At 39.6% G+C, this 22,863-nt stretch overlaps 1 protein-coding gene across 5 annotated transcripts; it reads right to left on the bottom strand.

Moving 5' to 3' along the window:
• Positions 1-786: 786 nt before the first annotated feature.
• Positions 787-22,484, bottom strand: CD47 (CD47 molecule). 5 transcript variants are annotated; one of them, XM_084300718.1, is made up of 12 exons: positions 22,328-22,484; positions 20,319-20,669; positions 18,727-18,774; positions 16,587-16,676; positions 13,600-13,701; positions 12,057-12,149; positions 11,450-11,545; positions 9,799-9,891; positions 8,493-8,524; positions 6,233-6,257; positions 5,621-5,648; positions 787-3,138 (listed from the first exon to the last, which is right to left on the bottom strand). In XM_084300718.1, exons 1-11 carry the CDS (start codon positions 22,398-22,400, stop codon positions 5,623-5,625), a joined length of 1,029 nt encoding a protein of 342 aa, XP_084156844.1. In that variant the 5' UTR covers positions 22,401-22,484; the 3' UTR covers positions 787-3,138; positions 5,621-5,622. The 5 variants fall into 5 exon arrangements, 4 of the variants coding, with proteins under 4 accessions (XP_084156844.1, XP_084156843.1, XP_084156846.1 ...); XR_014619095.1 differs by lacking the exons at positions 5,621-5,648; positions 6,233-6,257 and adding an exon at positions 3,806-3,951; XM_084300717.1 differs by lacking the exon at positions 5,621-5,648.
• Positions 22,485-22,863: the final 379 nt, after the last annotated feature.

Here is a 22,863-nt window from a genome sequence, read left to right as displayed (position 1 = left end):
GCAGATTTTCTGAGATTTAGGACCAGGGTCACTCTCAGCAGGTCCATATACAGCAAAGTTCTACAATTTTTAAGTCTCCTATCTCAGAACTACAGCTCCAGGCTTGTTTTGAGAGGAAGGTGAGGGTGGCAGGGAATCACAAAACATTTCAGAAGAGGTCTTGAACAGCCACGGTTTGAATCTGCCTTGAACAAGCAGAGAATGGCTAATAATTGGAACTGTTCGCATCAGCTGAGCTTCACTGAAGAGGACATAAGCGTAAATGCTTCTCGAGAGGACTTAGCCTCTTCTCCTGTTGCTCCTCTCAGAAGAGCATCACAAATAACTTCAAAAGATGTAGGATTTATGGGGCACTAATTTAGTAGTAACACAAGAAAGTTTTATCCCAGAAAAGTTAGTTCAGTGTTATGAAGACTAGAAGCATGCACAGCTCTGCTGTGTTCTTTAAGTTGTACAGGGAGCTTCTGAAATTCATCAGACTGTATTTGCTCCTGCACCATATTCTGCTGACAGCTGATGATTGATGTTGGTCAGCTCAAATGGAAGTCAAGAGGGCAAGCTACAAACTTCCTTCCCCAAACAGATGAGGTTTTGAAGGAGAAACAAAAGATCTCTCAGCCAAAACCACCTGCAGTAATTTAAATAACATCGAGAACATTCCTGTATATCCAAAAAGTCATCTGGGAGACAAGGTGTAAAGGGATGGAAAAGAAAAGCTATGACTGAATTTTCAGAAGCAGTTACAGAAGTTCATTGTGACAACGACAAGAAAGTCTCTCACAAAAACAACTTAAAATGACTTTAATTAAAGTACATTAACACAATATTTACAAAATTCTTTCATGTTTCATAAATAAAAACATTTTCTTAAGTAAAGACTATATTTAAAATGTCTATGCATTTATATATATATATATACACACGCATACATACACACATGAATGGCATCAAACAGTTACGAACTTTGGTTTTAAATTACTGGTGGGAAAGGGCTGGGCGTATCAATGACTTTTTAAACTCTCATGTTTAAATTTGTACCTACAAGAAACCCGGAGCAGAGCCCTTAGCAACAGCACGCTAGGTTTCTCCCATTTCTGGAGCGACTGATTCTGCAGGCTGCACAGTCACCAAGTTCCACATTTTTCAGCAGTGCCCTAGTAACAGGCTGGCCTCATCACCACAGAGACACACAACAGGTTCCACTGCAATCTGCTTTGCAGTAGTTAACATAAAGCTATTATACATTATGGTTTTAATAAGGCAGGATACCTCAAAAAGAATTCCAGTGCTTGTTTTTTTCTTCTGCAACTGCTCAACTTTCCACTTGCCACAGGGAATCACTACGTACAAACGAGGTCTGTGTGGTACCTGATCAGGTAAATTCTTACACAGAATTGGTAACAGAGAAATGTCTCCCACCTCTAGGTGGATTGCCATGATTATGGAAAAGCCTGCATCAAAAAGATTCATATTTGGAAACTCAAATCTTACATGAATACTCCCACTGACAAACTTTAAGTTACATAAGTAAATATAGACCGTATTTGCTTCTTAAACGCTGGATCACGTGAATAACCCCCTCCACTGTGGCCAATTTCACTGATTTTAGCAAGGGCTGGACCAAGGGTTGCTCTAGTGGCTGAGTCCTGCAGCCCTTGCAGTAAAGAATATTGTAAAATCAGATACTTCAACTTTATTTTGTTGAATTCTTGATACTAGGTGTCCGCACTGAGACTTGGAGGATCTCATACGGATCTCTGCAACACGCACCCACAACACAGATATGAACCCTAGTTTATAACTTCCAAATCTGGGACTTATCGCATTACTCAGAATCTTTAAAAAAAGTGGATTTTATTATAATTTGATTATTACAAATTGGAGCCAGTGTAAAGATTTCCACAAAGCGTAAATGAAATTCAAAGGAATCCAGCTATATTGGAACAAATGCAGCTGTAAAACACTGTAAAGTCTCATGGAATGTGCAAGTCCTGTCAAATTAACTGTACATTGATGTTTGTTGTTGTTTTTATTTTTTTTATTTTATTTTTTTTTACCTGTACCACTTCCATATACAAAGCAATGAAGCCTCCTCACTTCACATCAGCTCCTCCTACATATATTCTGTTCTGTGCATTTGTGATGTAATGGCAGCGTCACAAACTTGGGTCAGAAATGAAATAACTGCAATTTCCATTCAAGAAAACTGATTTTAAAACTGTTAACAATATGCTAATAGGACAAGTCCTATTTTTCTGAAGCATCAGAGCTTTACAAATGCGGTCAGTTAAGAGAACCTGATATTGGTTCCAGTACCACATGCTGCACAACATGAACAAACACAAAAAACACTTTCAGCATGAAAACAACTAGGTGCTATGTTCCATAATTCCAGTGCTGAATTTGGCTCCAAGAGCTGAGCAGTATCTTGTCAAAGAATACCTTTGAGGCACAGAGAGCTTTCACTGGACTAAAATAGTGGTTGCCACAGCATGTGACTGCTGTGCATATATAGGAATATTATCGTTCTGTGGAATTAGGGTAACTCAGTTAATCACTTCAGGGGAACTGGGAGTAAAGGTTATATTTATGTAACTTTATGTATAAGCTCTTTTTTTTTTTTTTTTAAATAAAAGTTTTCCTGAATGTTGGACATGAAGTATTTGTATGATCCCTGCTTCCTGTTCGTATCACGGACATTATGACCATACCTTGACCATGCACACGAGTAAAGAAAACAATAGTCTAAATGGTATTGCAATCTTCGGGCTGAGCAGGCCCATTATCAAAGCAGTGACTGGTGATAATTTTTAAAAGTAATACCACTAAGTATACTGCAGGGAGATGCTTTAGTGGGCAAACAGTGCTTTTTATAGTCTCACCCTCAACCACACCATATATACCATAATAAAAGAAATGAAGATCACACATGGGCAAACACACATGTTCCTCGCTACAGCTGCTGTGACTATAAAATTACATCATTTATATCAAAAGCACTTTTGCCACACATGCAAAACAACTAGTTTCCTGAATTTCTTCTCTTTGAGTAGTGCATCTTCAAGGCCACGGCGTATAAACAATGTACTTTTCACCCATCATTCATCTCTGCAGTAGATTCAGTCTCTGTCTTTAATTCTGGAAATTAAAAGAAACAAAAGATATATATGTATATGTGATTATTCAGAAACACGATTATTTATACAGCAACATTTTGCGCTGCCTACCTAAGTAACAGCTTAAAAATGCTTTTTTCTTCTTTCAAACTTTTCCATTATTTGAGTACTAAGCTTGTTTTCAGTGATAACTAATAGGCAACTGCTGGCTCAGCCTCTGCAACACATAAGTGGACACTGTGTCTTGGAGCTCCAGCTTATGCATAGCAACAAGCTGTAGTGGCTCCCAACTGAATCTGTCTGACCTGTCCTGATTTACTCCTAATGCTGGTTTACTTTCACATGACATGTTGTATGCTAGCGTGCTTGACTTACCCCTGCATGTATGAGTGAACTTGCAAGGGACAGATAAGGTAGAAAGCAAGTAAAGCTTAAAAGGTTCTTGCCTTCAGCTTGCAAGTTAAGAGCCCCTGACTTTGATTTGTGAAACCTGTTATTTTTAGGAGCCATCCACCTTTCAAAGCAGACAAAGTGGTCAGGCATCTAACCCTATCCTAAAAAAAAAAATAAATCAAAATGAAATTGATAGTTACCAATTTTGGTGTCTTTGGAAGCTCTACCTCAACAATAAATGTGAAGCCAGGCTTTTGTAAGCCTTAAGGAGACCCAAGAAAAAACAGTTGACTTACTAAAGATTGGTTTTCCAAGAAAAATTCTACTTTTGTCTTCAGCAGTGAATGGTAACTCTATTGACTCCATCCTCACCTCACTTCTTGAAAGGTTTGAAAAAAGAATGCAATGGACTGGCAAACATCTGCTTCCTGACATCAAACCACTGCTGAGGAGAACACGTAATTGTCACTTCTGCAGCATGACCTACCTTCCACTCCTCCTGCCTACTCCAGTTTATACTAACTGGTACACATTTTCGTCAACATATTTAGGAGACACCAACACAGTCATCCTCTGTACTGCAAAAATACTTGTATTTTTCTGTTGATTTAGAAACTAATCCTACGGCATATTTGGATGAATCATATACTTGTCATAAGCAGCCAAAAGTAACACCTAGCAGTACATGGTATTTGTAGAGAAGCCTGTTTATAAAAATCCATACTTTTTTTTTTTTGCAGGTAGGACTCTATTTAGTGCCTCCTTTACTGTCATATTGTCACTTCATGCCTTCTAGACACGATATATTTATATTTCAAATAAATTACAAGGCTTAACGTGGCCTTGCTCTTTATCCTGACTAGCAAATTGTTGTATTTCAATGCAGGAGTACTCAGTTAAAGGCTTAATGATACCTCATGACAAGCTCGCTCAGTTTCCAGCAAGAAACTGAGTTTCCAACAGCTTCAGCAAGTGCTCTTTATCTATCCAACTCCCGTGAAAATGAGGCACAGAAAAGCATGAATAAACAACTGTTTTCATTTTCAAACCCAAGCATATAATCTATAATCTATAAATTCCTAAATAAGACCAATCTGATGTTTAACAATGCCAGACAAACTCTTCTTGTTTTTCTGATGGATATAAGATGCAGGAACAGAGCATTTTCACAAACTAGGTGAAACTACTTTAGGTACCAGCTTGAGAATTTCGGGCCAAGCTAATACAGCCCTGTTTGTTACATGTCTTACCATCAATTTGGAGTTGTGTTGCAATCTTACAAGCTGTTATAAAATCAAAAAGGACTAGTCCCAGCATTGAGGACATCTCAAGTTGGAAGAAATCTTATGTTGTTGTGTTCAGGCCTAACTTATCTTTGATACCTATTAGATCATTAAATATCAAGCATAACCAATGAGTAGAAACCATACTGCACCTTTTGATCTTGGAAGTTTTGAATTCTGTTTTGTCCAAAATATGTTGAGGTTATTTTAGCAGGTTTTAAATTTTACTGAAAATGTGTTCCAGTTATGTTTGTTTTTAAACCATTACTATCTGACACAAATATAAATTAAGTGAAATATGACTGAAATATAACCAACCTAACCAAACCTAGAGAATTTAAAGAACATCTAAAGCTGTGGAAAGGGAGGGGGGAGGTACAACATGCAAGACTACTTCTTTTAAGCCAGCCTCCTGTGAACTTCCATAGGAGATCAATTCAAGATGAAGAGCTAATAAAACAAACAAACTAACTAAAAAAACCATAAAACCTACCACCCACAAAACAGTCCATGCATATTACATGCTACATAAGCACAAAGGAGGCATATAAACTATTTGACTTTCCACATTTGATCAAAAGCATACAATTTAATAGTTGTTTCTCATTAACCTGTCCTTTTCACGGTTTACAAATATACATTTTTTCTCTTAGGTAGAATAAATATTTTCTGTATCATTTTTTATCAATAAAATATAATTTGACTAAAACCAGCAACTTCACTGAAACCAGTCCTCCAGGCTTCATCATAGTAACACTGGCTAACTCTAAACATCAAAATCCCCAATTAAATGTTAAATTAAATAGCCGGAGACGTATTTTGACTCACCATCATTCTAACATCACTCCTTTTGCATCTTTAAAAGCCAAGCAAATGGATTAGTAACAAGTCAAATAAGGAATGCTTCTTAATTAACATTCAAATTAATTCTAAAAATCACTTTAGAAGTTCACTCAGCATGCCAGTCAGTGAGCAGAATAGAAAGAAGAGTATTTCAGTTACCATTTCTCACTGTAAGTTTGCCCAGTCATAAATGCTATCAGTTTCCCAACCCAAGGAAATTGTAAAAGAATAGAGCGACAGGGATAGATTTTGCTAATAATCACAAGTTTTCCACTAAAATAAATGCTTATGAAGCAGAATCAACACCACCTTTTAAGAGGAAGCAAAGCAAAAATGATGGATATAATATCCTGAGGTATTTTATTTGTCCCCAAACAGGCAAACGATGCCACTGGCTAGCACGCACAGTAGTTGAGAACAGGGGGGTCTGGAGCTGCAGACATTTCAGTGTGATCAAACTCTTACAGACTCATAGAGCCACATGAATTGACATACATCTCTGCCACCTCAGTGCTGTGCACTGAAAGCTACGATTATTTCTTAATTATTTCCATAATTAATCTCTTAATTAGAAGATAAGTCTTGAATATCACCTACCATTTAGTGGTTCTTCTACAGCTTTCTGCAAAACATTTAAAAATATATATATGTATAAAATGCCTTCGTGTTTACTTCTGGCTCGCCACAGTTAAATTACTCTAATTGACATATACAGTAAGTAGTGATTCTACAAAAACCAAGAAAGCTGAGCATTAATAAAATTAATGACTAGAACTTCCCCCCCAAATTAAAACCAATAACTGCACTCTCCAAGCTATTCTTCCCCTCTGTAATTTTTTTCCTCAGATGAAATACCTCTAGGTGGCAGCAAAAGGTATGCAGATACTACTTTTAACTTCTAGAACCTGGGGGATAATTTCTCTAAATTGATCAATGCTTAGGAATAAAACAGCATGACTAAATAAAAAAAATTAGTCAAGCGCAGTCAGGTGTAATCTTCTCAGAAGGAAATACACTACAGCTGTACATTAGTCTGGTAGACAGCCAGCAGAAGCAACACACACAAATTAGTAATTGATTAAGAGTGGTAGATTTCAAAATACGCACCTTTTCCCCCTCAGCCACAAGAAAGCATCAAGCATCATTTTGTAAGTATGCCCCACTGTCAAAATGAAGCCCCTCCATCGACAGGAAGTATTCCTTAGTCTTAAGTTTACACAGAATAAAACTGTGTTTTCAAAATGACTTCACGTCTGTTTAATGCCTCGAAGTACAGCAATATATGCTGAACAGCCCTTGATGGAAACAAGCAACATATGAACACACTCAATTTTCCACCAAGGCCTATCTGTGACTTCCGTAAATTCATGTGCACAGATGTTTTGTCATCCAAGTCCCTCGGATACTCCACTAACTGCAAGAAACATGTTTTTAGTGGCTGAGCTTTCTAACGACCTAAATTCTATACCATTATTTAGGTTTTATTTCTGTCTCCAATTCAGAGTAACATGAAGTTCTCTACTACATAATAATTTACGGCCATTTCTTTATCTGTCAAATCTTTGTTGCAATGTGAAAGCCACCTCATGAAGAGAATTGCTTATAAAGTGAAAGGAGTTCCACAAAGGATGTTACTTAACATGTTGGTTTGTATATCTAAGCACATTTACAGAAAAAAATAAAAATAAAAAAGAACCACCTCCTGCTGCCCTTTTTGCTTCCTTTCTACAAGAAAACATAAGCATACAGGCAGGATTGCATTTTGAACAACGTGTATCTGTAAAACACTTCTCAACTCATTATTAATAGTGAGCTTTGTGAACTGCCCCTTTTTCTCTTTATTTTTTTCAAGCTCCATGTACTTATGTTCCCACCCTAAGTAAGGAATCAATCCTCTGAAATACTATTCCTTACAATGGGAATGGAGAAAAAGCAAACAAGAAAAAAAAATGTGTTGTCAAGCTCTCCTGCCCCTCTGTTAGAAACTGGCCTTTTTCAACAGCTAGGTCTCAGGCTATCGGCTGAAAAGGAGACCTAGGAATGTGTCTCAAATGATGACTGGCATTCATGAAAATGGGATGACTTTGTATTTGCTGTGCTCCCCTGCTACAACAAACTTCTACTGTTATTTTACATTTGTGCCTTTTTACTTGCTTCTGCAAAATTCCAGAAATCAGGCAGCTCACATTCATGGGACACCAGAAAGAACTGCTTAAGTCTAAGAAAAAATGCATGAAAAAGCTTCTTAAAGAAATAAAGTGCTTTTCCATTTCTTCTGCGTGCCTCAGAGACAGACACTCTGCTTTCAGATGGTCTCGACAAATTAAAGGACATTACAGGAAGGTAAGAGGAAAATGTCAAGGCTACAGAATTTGCATAGTTAGGAATTCCAGAAAACGTTAAAGCGTTCTGGTTCAGAAGGCCACAAAAAATCAACCCAATGCTAAGTCTTTGTTATAAGCCACCTATATTAAAAACAAAACAAAACAAAAAAACAGTATTCTGCACTCACCTTAATGAAAAAAACATTAACCAATTGTCTTTAAAAATTAAAGGCTAAGAGTGCATTTAAAGACACCAAAACTTCCGTTCACATCCACCACCTTTTTGTGACAGCCCTTTAAAAGCTCTATTTGAGCACAACACTTGGTAAGGGTGGCAATTACAGTACTATAGACGCACTCAATAGGGACAATGAAGACCACCAAGTCACTCAACATTAGACATCTGTTACACAGCCATAACTTTTGCTTGCTACCAACCTGGTCTGAATTCGAACTAGTGAAGAAAGGCTCAGTATCTCACTACAATCCCCTGAGCCATCTAGTCACCCCAAATTTATTAATTTTAAGCTTACCCTTGGAGTTTGATGATCTTTCATTCTGGAACCTAAAAACAATTACCAAAAAAAGCAAGAATGAACAAATGATCAGCAAAATAAAAACACCTACTGACAAAACTTGGAAAACAGTAGCAACACACAAAATTGCAGCTTCCTCTATCCAAACTTACTTAACATGATCTCCAAATTCTAAACGCCTCTAAGCACTCCTGTTTAGGAACTAAATGTGTGATCCAAAATATCCCACTCAAGGCATTCAGCTCTAGTACGTTACATTACACACTATTCTTTGTGCTTGTACAAGCTTCATAAGTAGCCTGACATCAACAAAAAATATGTTGTTATTGTTAAAAGGCTCACTTCACCTCTGTCACATTTTGACTTACTGTAATCTCAGATACTGGGCCTTCTACCTTATTTTCTTCTTTAATGGAATTCCTCCCTGTCTCGGGGTCTATTATTTCTGACCATCCCCACACATGGTGTGCACATACTGAAACTGCATAGTTCAGTGCAGACTATGGACTGAGCTGACTCAAGTCAGCTCAAGTCTGGAAGCAATATATCTTCAATTCTATGGTTCCACATCCAAATTAACAAGCTGTTTGAAGAGCCTTCATGCACAGCTTGAAGCAAATAAAGCTACCCTGCTCTCTTACACACAAGTTATAAAGTCCACATAGTGTTACGCCGTGGTGTGGCAGCTTAGAGATGTCTGTACCACATTCCATCCCACAGCGTTGATGTGCTTTTTGCCGACCTAGCAGGCCTGACCAGACTTTACACCTTCAAGTCATTTTGAGATCTGGTGAACAGACCAGTTTCTGAAACAAAGCATTGCTATCCTTTGCTCCTGGCTTTTAAAATTAAGTATAAGAAAAAACAGGACTGATTAAAACAAGAGGTCCTCATTCAAATTGCCCTTATTTTAGCCTTCATCTAACCCATGGAAATCATTAGGCAGATTTTGCTTCTTCGAATTCGTATTCTGAGCATATTTACTGTATGCACCATCCTGTAACTTACTCCACAGAGTCTTCGAAATCTGTTTGCTCTTTTAGTCCTAACCTTCAGCTTGACAACTGCGTAAACTCAGATCTTAAAACAACAATATTTATCTTACAGACGAAACACTCTTACTTGGGAAACCCAGGTCTGTTTATTATAAGCTAAAACTTTTTTTTTTTTTTTTACACTACAGATTCTCCACAGTCTATGAAACAAATGCCATTATATACAATTTCTCAGTAATTACTTTTAACTATGTAATTGTGAAATCTAAAATAAATAAAATCAATGCAGAATATTAGATGCTACTTACAACTAGTATACATATAAAGCAGAGCAAGCAGATCCTCAACAGCCATAACAGCTAAGCCGGCAATTACAATAGAGAGAAGTTCTGAAGGACAGGCTGTTAAGAAACAAGATAGTGTATCATATGACACAAGTAAAAACACAAACTTTTCAGATATAAATACTAAAATAAGTAAGCCTGATAAAACCAGAAGTGACTAATTTCTTTTGAGCCCCTCCCAAAGCTACTTTTGCAACTTTTTTTTTGTCTATGGTCATTAATGATACTAAGGCATTTATTAATTTATCCTGGTAACAGTTCAGCTGTAGTATTCTACTGACATTCACTGTGATTAATGACATTATTTACATTTTATATTTAACTTTTATCTTTGATCCCATTTTTTTTCCCAACAATAGCATTAGATTACAAAATACAATAGTGTTATTAATAGAACATGGTAGAAAAAAAAGGGGTCTACATTTCCACACATGCCCCCCTCCATTTTTTCCCCTTTACAAGGAAGAAGAACATAAGGATAGCTCTGATTCAAGTCCACTACAAATAACAGGAATGCTCTCAAGTTTACAGAGCAGAAATTGGCTATTAAAAGCTACCTGGAGTCCATTCCAGAAACTCCCTTGTTCTCTGATCCTTGTAAACCACCCATTTTTCCAGGGTCTTGAAGTCATTGCAGCTCCCTGTGAGCTGACCCTAGGATGACCTACTGACACTTAAGGGTCCCAGAGCTAACATTCCAGAGATAGAGCTAACATCTACCTTCTATGAGCTGTAAAAACAAGTCTCAATGAAAAGAGAGGGTGATTTTCTATTTGAGAACACAATAAACACATTCTCCATTTTGGATCATGTTAGAAGGTAACACTTTACCAGAAATCTTGTGTATTTCACTATTACATACTACTTGACAACACTTATGTGCCCCTTACAAATACTTAAATCAGGGCTCTACTGAAAGGTCCATAATTTCACTCAAAGCAGAGAAACCTTCAGAAACCATTGCAAGGAGAAACACTTCCTTAAATCCCAAATCAAATAAATTAATAAAATGAAAATATCTTTAAGAAGCAATAAATTGGACGTCCAAATGCTTAGATGAACCGCAGTATGTATGCTACAACTAAATACGCTGCCAAGGATGGCTACTCCTAAGTTCACCCTTTTCTCTGTTACTACTTCCAGATATGCCTTCTTAAGCTGTTTCAGTGACATCCAACTCCCAGCAATTCAGTTATCGTTTTCATACAGACAGAGATTAACAAGGAATTTCTGATTTATTCATTGAATACTAGAAAACAATTACGTCTCTATTTGGGATTTATTTTGTTTCTATGTACTTTAGGCCTTACTAAGAATACCAGTAACAAAGGTCAGCGTTTGAGGTGACTCTACAGGGTACAACCAACTGTTGCAAAAATGAAAACATTTTTAGAAGTTAATTTTTAAAGCAACAGCTCATAGAATGCAGCCATGATGGATACAATCATACTTATTAAACTGCCTTTGGGCTATTCTTCTTTCGCCAGATAAAAGAGCATTAACACAGTACTCCTATTTACACGAGTTAATCATTAACACTTAATGTACAGCTATTTTCACAGCATCTTTGTGTTAAAAGGTAAGAAGACACTTTTACAGAAGGTATATTGCTTACCTGAGATGCACAGTGCAAAACCAACAAGAGCAATTACAAAACCAAAAGATTGAAGACCTATCAGAACATATCCTTTAGGTGTTACATCAACGAGAACTGGAAAAGAGAAAAAAAGAAAATTGTCATTTTAAAGTATCAACTGCAGAGATATGAAAGGTAGATCATTCACACAAGGAACGTTCAGGTTCTCCTAAATTCCAAACTCAGCCAGCATAATAAAAATTATGAAAGTCACTCATGGAACTATTTTGTGCATGCATAGTGAAAAATTATAAATAAACCTTAAGCAGAAGAAATAAAACATACATTCTGAGAGTTAGACATTCATCCTAGTCTCAAGGCCAAGGAAGGAAGAACAGGAATCGTTCAGATGTCTTAACCTAAATCTCTTCTCAATTTATACATCTTCCCTGAAGCAACTCAGACAAACAAAGGTTAATTTGCTTTGAGAAACTAGGAAGGTCAGGAAGCCAGCATGCTATTGTAAAATGTATTTATATATTAAAAAAAAAAAGTAAAATAATATGTAGATTACGTGAGATGGGAGAGGAGGTCCTAAGTTTTTCTAACACTATATTCTTGAGCTGGTGAATAAAGAAATACTCACCGATTTTAAATATATAGTATTGAAGCACCATCAATATCACAGCAGGCAGTACAACAAAACCAAGACCAACTTTATTGATAGTAATATTGCCACCTGCAAACAGTTGTATGAAAATTAGTAAAACAGAAATCTTTGGTTCGAAGAAAGCACAAAGCAATAAAAGTAAAACATACGCATAATCAAATTTTCAGGGTCCCCCAAAACCCACTGAAGTTAAGCACCAGAATTCCTTCCCTAGCCTTTAGCAATCATGCAAGGCAGCAGTCTGTATCTCTCTATGACCATCTGAGAGCTACGAAGATCACTAGGGCACTGAAACACCTCTCTTATGGCTGAGAGAGCTGGGCCTGTTTAGCCAGAAGAAAAGAAGGCTGAGATGGGATCTATACTGGGTTTACGTGGCAAGGCTTTGGTAGCAGGGGGGCCGCAGAGGTGGCCTCTATGAGAAGAGTTCAAAAGCTTCTCCACATCAGATCAGAGCCAGCTGCACAGAGCTGCAGCCCATGGAGAGGAGCCCACGCAGGAGCAGGGGTCTCGGGCGAGCTGCCGCCCGTGGGAGACCCGTCCTGGAGCAGTTTGCTCCTGGGGAATGGATGAACCCTGTGGTACAGAGCTGTGTGGGAGCAGTGCTTGAAGAGCTGCTGCCTGCAGACAGCCGCCGTAGGCTCGGTTCGGGAAAGACAGCATCACATGGGAGGGACCCCATGTAGAGCAGGGGCAGGGAGGGACCGTGAAGAAGCAGCAGAGACAAAACAACAGGGACTGACCACATCGGCCATACCCCCATTCCCCTGTGTTTCTCAAGGAGAGGAGGTATAAGAGGGTAGAAGGGGGAACATATTTTTTGTTTCTCCCTGCTTTAGCTTGTTAGTAATAGGTAATAAATTTCATTAATCTCCCTATGCTGAGTCTGTTTTGCCCATGACAATAACTGTTGAGACATCTCCCTGTCCTTATCTCAATCCTTGAGCCCTTTTCACATATTTTCTCCCCATTTCCCTTTGAGGAAGGGGAGCGAGAGAGCGGCTGTGGTAGAGTTCAGCTGCCTAGCAGGGTAAAACCAACATAAGATCTTATCAAGGTATATCAATATCCTAAGAGATGGCATCAAGATGATGGGGCCAGACTCTTTTTAGTGGTGCCCACTGACAGAACAAGCAGAAGTTCCATCTGAATATGAAGAAAAACTTCTTTACTGTGAGGTTGACAGAGCACTGGAACAGGATGCCCAGAGAGGCTTTGGAGTCTCCTTCTACAGAGGAATTCAAAACCCACGTTGACATGATGCTTTGCAGTGTGCTATAGGTGACCTTGCTTGAGCAGGGGGTCAGACTAGATGATCTCCAGGGGTCCCTTCCAACCTCAACCACTCCGTGATTCTGTGACATTCACAGTGCCACATCTGTTTTACTCTATAGTTTTATTCATTTTGAAATTAGTAGGTGGCAATTAATAGGTGGCACTAACTTCATATGACAATATCAAAGAGATTAACCTGTGCTCTCATTCCCTTAAACTAGGAAGGCAATTTTATTTCACTTACCTTGGACAAAAAGAACAACAGCTATAACAGCAAGCACTGTGAAGATGGCACATCCTACAGCAACGTACGTCTTATTCTTATGTACAGTTTCACATTTTAATGCTTAAAAATGAAACCAAGAGAAACAGAGAGGAAACCGATCAGACACACAGATTCTCTCACAAAAAAATCAACAGATATTATAACTAGGACTACTGTCCTAAACAAAAAATTGTAAATCTTAGGAGTTTGTTTCTAAGTACCAAGAGTTCATTTGCTTTCATTATTTGATATGGTCAATATGGCTTACTCATTTAAGTGAAACCTGCCATTGGTCTTCTAGTTAAACTCTTAATTCCACCTTCGATACTATTCAGGTTCAATGCTGTCAAAATAACTTGGGGACATGGTACAGGTTAATTCAAGGAGATTCATTACTGATATTTAAATTATACCACAGCAATTTTGTTACTAATTTGAATGTCAGACATGGATTTAAAAACCCTCTTCCTAATGACGCTGTTAGATGTACAACAGGGTGATTCTCCTGTCTCACTGGAATGCTTTGAGGTTAAGTAGATAGGAATGATCTGCATATGCTTAGACGCCATAAGACAAGACTAATTTTCAGAAAACTGCACTGTTAAAATAGCTGCTGTCTCAGCAACAGTTAATTCCACTGGAGGGTTTCAAACGAGCAGCACTTGAAGGATCTTGTAAAAGATGGAACAGTGCAAATATATCATCACAATAAACATCCATGTTTGTTTTGTTTCTGCTTTATGCACTGCTAAAATGAAGACACAAAAAAGGCAATGCTAGCTCCAAGCTTGAAAATCCATATACCAACAACCTTGGTATATGTCAAAGTTGGTAATCACTAGCAGAGAACAAATACAGTAAATAACTTCAAAAGGAATAACAAGGAGCACGTACAGAAATAACATCCTGCTTACAGGCATTGCATTAGCACAAAATGCCCCAACGTTACTAGGATACAATAAATACTTTAGAGGGCACACATGACTAAATCTTTCATAGTATTTTATCTATGGAAAGGTTACAGAATGCTCTCTCTTGTAATTAAAACTCTACCTTTAATTACGTTCACGTGGCTTAACAGCACAAGATCTACGCTATATTCAATTCCTAAAAGTTAATCCTGGTGAAAAACCAAACCAACCAACCCCCCTCCCCCCCCCCATATATTCCCAAGTGTCACACAGAAAAATCAAGCCATTTAAAAAATACATATGTGTTACAAATGACTCTACAGGTATACCCTATCATCACTGGATTCACAGGTTTATTAAAATAGTGTAAACTAAAGGACAAAAAAGTAAGTACACCCACGTTCAATGACTTAGAAGTAGCAGGATTACTTTTCCCCAGAGAAGTCATAGAGCTCATAATAATGTACAGAGATGCAATAAAATCCAAGTAGGCTCAACTTACTCCTGTAAAATGATAGTGCTTCTCCATGGATGTATTCATGGATATCCCAAGACAATTATTACTTCGCTATCAAAATACTAAAAATATGCAAGTTCTGGTACAAATGCAAGGCAATGCCAGTTCCAGAACGTTTCAGAACAAATTAGAGAGCCTTCAACCACTATAAATAACAATGAAAAAATCAGGAATCTAACACTACGGAAATAAAACCATAAAACAATATATGTATTAGTTTTCAGCCTCTGACCACAGGTGAACCTTTCCTGATTCATAAAAAGGTTAAGAAAGCAAGTTATAACCATAGATAACTGAATACATATGTGATTACTATAAATCACCCTGAGTGTGATTTCCTTCCATTTTTTATGGACTTGACTCTAAGCAGAATTTATTTCAAAGTCCAAAAATTAAAAAATGCTGAAAAATCTCAAAGATTGATATAACAAATTGCACCACAGAGAACTATGGGAAAGACTAGGACACAAAGCACTCTCTATGCTGGATACATGTTGGACACCATTGTATGAAGAATGCCTGAAGAGGATGTCTGACACTGGTGAATGTATTGTCTCTGAAAACATTTAACAAAATCATTGATGCCAGTGTTAAATTACAATTCAGCCAGACTCAAGAAACTAATGTAGAATTTTACATGAAAAAGAGCATGATCTTTCTCTAATGTTGATTTTGTGGCCAAAATGAAAAACGTTTTTACTTTTCATCACCCACTAATGCCATGGTGAACCAACAGTGAACAAACGCTTCTTGATTTTAATCAAGGATAGTAGACGTTATCAATTATACCCTGCAAAACTTCCACACATGCAAAAAAAGCTCATCATTTGCAACAAAACTGGGAGCAGAACCATTACCATACAGCAGACTAGCTCTGAACACAGGCCTTTTAGGCAACACATCATACCTTCTGTGATCTTATAGCTAAGTATGTTAACCTCAGAAAGCAACCCCTGGCCTCCACGCAAAGTAGAGCAGACTGGCCCAGATCCCAGTGCTTAGGGCTAGAACCCCACAACGAAGTGCCTCTATCCACATTACATGTTTTGCCAACAAGTGGCATGCTGAAGCCCCAAAACACAGATCTTACTGATCAGGTCTTGTGCTCAATGCCAAAAATGTGCGTTACATGCCCTTGAAAGAACATAAGACCCGCTGAAAAGCAAAATTGAAAATTACGCAGGGCAAAAGTTTAACTTGGTGTGCTTTTACTGACAATGCCTGCAAGTAAGAGAGCTTAGGAACTTTTCTGAGAACTGCAACCAAGTTAAATCTCTAATGGTGTTAGTTCATTTCAAAAGCAATCCCAGAAATGAACATAAATAATACATCGTGGATGATCAGGACAGAGTTCTAGAGAAACCCAAATTCTAAGTTGCTAGATAAACCAGATATGCTGCCCTGCTGTATGTTATCTGAATCAGTTCTACCACACATCCTTTCATACATAAATACTGCCTTTCATCCTGCACAGATACTTTTACGTAAGCAATTTTAGCACAAGTCAATAGTAGCAAAGAATTAGAGTCAATACTTACCAATAACACCTAACTGAGCCCAATAAAAAACAACAATTAAGAACAGCAACACTGAGACGACAACACTTTCCACAAAGTCAAACTGTCGCCCTACAGAATAAACAAAGAAAAATCATAGGAAGAAAAACGTGAGATTACTGGCATTTATTGCTCCTTTTAGGCTATCCCCTAGATTGGTCATTTAGCATTTAATAGCTAGCCTGTTATACATCTGAATTCTAGGAAAGCCATGACTCCTACCTATGTAATTTTCACTCCAATCTTGTGTGACAACCTGTTTTTTTTTTCAGGTATTTCTACTTACTGTAACATTTTCAAACCGCAGGTCTTGATCTCCAGTACAGCAGATGTTGTGTTTATGCTGCTGTCTAGCAGCACAAGTTGTGGAATTCCAAACAGCACATTAGATCAGAAAAATGGTGAATTTAGGCTAATCAAGAAAGTAAGGCAAGATCTGATGCTTCCCCAGCTGTCCTACTCTATTCCCAACGGCTTTAATTCCCAAAGAAATACAGATACGTGATAAGAAATTGAGGATCTAGCCCAAGTTTGACAGAAGCACCACTTTGTTAATTTTAGAAATCACACGTTTTCCTTTGTCTTCCCACCATCATCCATTTATCTTTTTTCCCTTGCAGTTTGGATGCCTTAGGCTGTTCAGTCACTTGTGCTGTAAGATCATACAAGCCACCTTCCAATGTACGATTCTGAAAACCTCTCCACTGAACTGGAAAATGGAGTTGTTTCTAGCATCTCTGCTCATAACATCATTTAGGCTCACACAGCGGAATCCACAGTCACATTTTCTTACGTTATACTTGCTTCCAAAGAAATTTCTGATCTTCATTTAGATGCATACTCCTTGCACTTGCCATATTTCAAAACTCTACCTGTGGCTCCAGAAACGTGGAATTAAGTAGCAATGCCTCACAATTTCCAGTGCCAAGTAATACCTTGAGGACAGTCTGAAATTCGTGAATTCCACAGAGAGCACGTTTAAGAAAAGTGGAAATTAAAGACTTCCACTGTAGTTGATTGTTTTGGCTCAATTGTTCTATTATTAAAGACTGTCAATGAAGATTCATGTTTTTAAAGCGAAACGAATACCTAAGAGGAAGAAAAGCATTATTTTATGGTAAGAAAACACTTCTCCACATCAAATCCTTGCTTTCAGCTCTTCTCACAGTGCACAGTTGCCACTCTTTGGATAAACCAGCTCCTGCAGGCAAATCCCAGTGCCAGTGCTTGATGTAAAGAAATTAGCAATGACTCGAAAGCAGCTGCAAACAGAGACTGACAAGTAGCATAACTTTCTCCACAGCACTTCCAGGTGGTATTACCACATATTCTGCACATGAAGAAGCAGCCACAAAGCTTCGCATCTGCTAGGATTTCAGCAAGCAACTATGGTTGAGTCTCAGAGTCTAAAAGCACTTTGTGCGTGGAGAGGCTTGCAATATTGTTGGTATGCACAAGTACAAGAAGCAGCTGAACACATTTTCTTGCTAATACATTTCCCTTAATGCAGTGCTTCATAGAAATAAAGTAAACTCCTGGCTAGAAACATCAGTTTGAAAGCAAATATAGGGAAGCAAGCTCCAAATTAATAACAGACACTTCCAGATACTTTCCATAGGGGAAAAAATAAAATCTACACATCAAAAAAAACCACACTGTTATGGTTGCTTGCCTGTGAAGATACCGGGAAAAGGTGTGGCCAAAGACAAGAGCACAGGCATGAAAATCTTCTTCACTATACTACCTGCTTTCTAAAGAGAAAGCATGCATTGGCCAAGGGAAAATGGAGAACATTTGGCTTTTATAATACAGCCACTAGAAACAATTGCAACATACTAGGAGTGGCAGCATAAGTTCACCGCTCAGAAATGAGAGTGAAGACTTCAACAAGATTTCCGTTATTAACCAACCTTTTTCAAAACTCCTTTGCTACACTTCCTTCTCAAGAGTATCTAAAATGTTGAAGAACAAACACCAGAGGATTAAGCCAAAGCTCTTAAAACGAGAGCAAGCAACTGTTTTACCTTCAGATAAAACCTCAAGCACAAGACTAGATTTTGCATTTTTCAGCATATGCTCTGAAACGGAAGAGCAAGCTTGTAACAGCAATTTCTTTACCAACCACTTTTATTGTCTGGTGTTGGAGCTTTTTCCTCACCACAATTGACAACTAGAAAACAGAATTAGAAAATTTACATTAGTTTCCTGCTTTGTAGGTCTTTACAACTCTTTCAGAGTTCTAAGCAAATAGAAATGATTAAAAAAGGCAAAAAGAAAATAAAAATAAACAAAGTTGCATCACAGGCAGTGTTTTAATACAAGATTACTGACCTTTCCTAAAAGGACAAAAACCTTCGTTTTTAAAGTCTTCTAAACAGAAGACCCAGTCTTCAATAAACCTTAATGCTGGCCCAGCTTATGTACAAATGGGACTTGGTGTTCTCAGGTCCTAAAGCTTTACTTTCTCTTCTACTGCTCAACACTGAATAACAAAAGCAGCCCAAAAAGGCTAAGAGAGGGGAAGGCAATAACAGAGAATGAAAAAATAAATAAATAAATAAATAAAAAGTTGCCTATTCTTCATCCTCTGTTTTTGCAGTGTTTTAAGAACTGAATGATTTTGTAGCATCCTCACTCTTTCAGTGGCTGTACCCCCCCTCTCTCAGCCTATTTCAGGAGTGCATTTGTTTTGCAGTGGATACAATTAACTCTATAATTAGACTGCGAATTACCAAGATGTTTGCATCAGGACACAAAGTAACATCTGCTTGGTATCCAGAAACAGCTTAATGACAAATGCAAAAACCGATAGCAAAATACGTCTTAGGACAATTCTCCAGCAGACCCATGAGACTCCACGCGCAATGTATATGCAACGTGTTCAGCTCTGAGAAACCTTCCAGAAGCAAGAATCAAGTCTCCTGTGCCAAACAGATAAACAACAAATACACACACATTCAGTGAAACTGCAGCTTCTGCAGCACACTAGGCAGACTGCCCATGCATAGCACATACCATTATTCAACAGCTAAGGCACTACAGCACGTGAGCTGTGTCTGACAAGATAAGGTAAAATGTTTTGCTAGACATGAAATTCATCACTTAGTCCCCATTACTTCAGTCTAACATCGTCTGTCCAAAGATGCCATTTAATGCTGCACAACCGGAAGAAGTTATCACCTAGTAGTAGCATTCTTAACCTCACAGAAAAACAGCATTTTAGATCAAGTTTTAGAGCTCTTATACAACATTTCTATTAGTTCCATCTGTAATTTTTTCAGTGCAGCTAAAGATTGGAAGACACAATTTGTCAAACAAAACATCTCTGCTGCCCTGTGATGCCTGTATATGTCTCAGTAGTACAAACACATTAAGAATATGCATCAGTATGTAACACAATAACATAAAGGTGCTGAAAATAACACCAACTACATAACCTAAAAGATGTAAAAAAAACCAGACTTTATCTTATCAGACAAACGCCCTTCGGCAATTGGTACAGAATAAAAAAATGTGTTCAGATCCTTCCCACAGAAACACGCCCTTCAACACAAAGTAACACAGAGCAACATTCAAGTTAGAAGGCCTGGATGCTACACGATGCTTGGCACGTTCCATTTCCTGTAGCAATACTGTCATATTCATCATTTTATTCTTTCCTGTAAGATCTCGCTTCCCTCTCCCAACAGGTTCTAAGACAAGCAGACAACTCACCTGTGACGGTTCTAAGATCAACTTTTGTTTCTCCTTCTCTGTTTAATTCTGTTACTTCACAGCTGTAATTTCCATCTTCTGCTTCCGAACTTTTGAGTTTTAGAGAGGCAGTGCCCTTAGATAAATCCTGCTGAGACAGCAAGTTAGCTGATGGAACCGTCTCATGCCTGTAAATACGCTGTTGTGCTCCATCAAAAGAAAAAAGTACTTTTCCTTGTTTTTTCCATGCAACAAACATGTTACTGTCATTGTGCTCCTTTAGATTAACCACGTGGCAAGGTAAAACGACAGTAGTATTACAGGCATCTCTTTCAACAAAATCTACTGGACTAAACACCAGCTGGGCAGAACCTAGAAAGAAAAAAATGAAAATTGATAAATTCAGAATTATTTCTTAATACAAAAAAAAAAAAAAAAACAGAAGAAAAAAATAATTATAACACACAACTTAAGAAAACAAAAACTCTCCCTCAAAATCATAAGAAAGCATCCTGCTCCCAAGGGAGGAGCAAAAGAAGAAAAACGTCCTTATTGTAATTCCATCATAGCCCTAGTATTCAGGCTTAGCCACTCCCACATGCATGTAACATAACACATACCACAAACAGTCATAAATAAAAAAAAATAGTAATAAGGCTTTGGGTTGCCATTTGGACACTTCCCCTGACAGGCCACACACAGAAAAACTGCCTTAAGGCTTGGCTTCTGCAAAGCACGTGCATAACATTGACCAGAAGCAGTGCCACTGATCAAGTTTTTCCTGCAGATCACCCAGTTGTCTAGGAGTAGAAGCACAGTGCCACCAGCTCCACACCAGCATCCATCACAGCTCGTTAAGGTCAGAGGGAAAAATTTCTACCTCTACCGAGAGAACAGAGGCAGAGCAGCTTAGTAAAATAAATAAATAAATAAATAAAAATAAAATAAAAAACAAGCTTATTACTTATTCCTTCTCATCTCTGAAGGTGGAGCCAAATGCCTGTAGATTTAGAACACTTTCATTTTCGTCTTCCTCCCCAATGAAGGAAGTGCACACAAAATTAACATATTCAAACAATCTTTTCTACAAAGCGTTTGAGTATGTAAAACAACGGGATTGAAAACGGAGAATTTGTAACAATGAACTCACTTCCTGTACTGTAAAGCACGGTGCTTAACGCATGGATGGTGTTCAATGCGAGTAATGAAAAATCATCGTATGTTATGTTACTGCTGCTGCTTTTAACCTCTTTTCCAACACCGCAGCACCGCTCCTACAGTGTACTACTGACCACTGCTTAAGGAAGACATAAAGATTTTATCCGAAACAAAAACCCATTCTCCAGTTCCTGAGCACACCGACGCTCAGTAACATCGGTACTAAAATCACACCCAGAACCGGAAGAAAGAAGTCAATTCAACTAGCTCGACTGCAAAGTACAAAAAGGCTTTTATTTCCTCTGTTTTTCATCGTTTGTACAAAGCGCTGGCCAGCAATCCTAGCAGCGGTGGTTCCCCACAGCCTCAGCGGGGACTTATTTGTGCGAGATACAGCCGGCAGGCGAGCAAAGGCCGGCGCTGCGTGCCGAGCCCACGCCACAGCCGCCGGGCAGCCCCGGGGACTTCCGAGCAACTGCTGACAGCCGCGCCTGCAGCGGGCCGGCAGCGGGGCACGGCTCTGGCGATTAAGGCAGGACGGGGAAGGGAAAGCAAGCCGAGAGGAGAGCTGCGTCACCGGGACAGCCCCGGCGTGCGGGAGCAGCGGCCTTGGACCGAGTTTCAGTACCCTCCTCCCGTGAAGCGGGGCTGTTTTATTTTCGAACACCGAGGCGTATAATTAACTCACTGACCAGGCGCCCCGCAGGAGGGCACTCTGCGGCAGGGGGAAGGTTCATTTTCAGTTTATTTGCCCGCCCCCCCCCCCCGCCCAGCCCCGGCAGCACCCTCACCCCAGAGCACGGGAGCCCCGCAGGGCTCTCACAGGCGCACAACTCAAACCTGCGGCGCTTCCCCAGCCCCTCGGGACTCACCGTGGCGCAGGGCGCCGAGCAGCAGCAGCAGCAGCAGGAGGAGGAGCGGCGGGCAGGCGGCCGGCAGGCTCATGGCGGCGGGGAGCGGAGCGGAGCGGAGCCGAGCGGGGCCGCGCCTTCCTCCGCCGCTGGCCGCCGCAGCCGCCCGGGGGGGGGCGGGGCCGAGCCGCGCGGCGGGGGCAGCCTCTGCCGCCGCTGATTGGCCGCCCCGCCGCGGGGGGGGGGGGGCGCTCCGCCGCCGCTGATTGGCCTCCGGAGCGCGGGGGCGGGCGTTGCGCCGCCGCCGCGCGCCCCTAACGGTCGCCAACGGCCGGTTCCCCGCCCCGCTGTGGGGACGGGCAGAGCCCCGTGGGCGGGGGTGCGGGCGGCCGCCCCCGCGCTGCTCTCCCTCAGCGGCCGGGGCTCCTCTGCCAGCCCCCCCGCGCAGTGCACGAAGCGGGGGGGGCGGCTCCACACGCACAGATGTACACGCGTACACCGCTGTATGGTGTCAGAGTCCCACAGCACAGCAGGGGCTGGGGTGGTGGGAGCCAGGG

This window comes from Netta rufina (genome assembly GCF_964035555.1).
Source record: "Netta rufina genome assembly, chromosome: 1".
In the NCBI taxonomy this organism is placed as follows: domain Eukaryota; kingdom Metazoa; phylum Chordata; class Aves; order Anseriformes; family Anatidae; genus Netta; species Netta rufina.
This window is presented reverse-complemented; position numbering and strand designations above follow the sequence as displayed.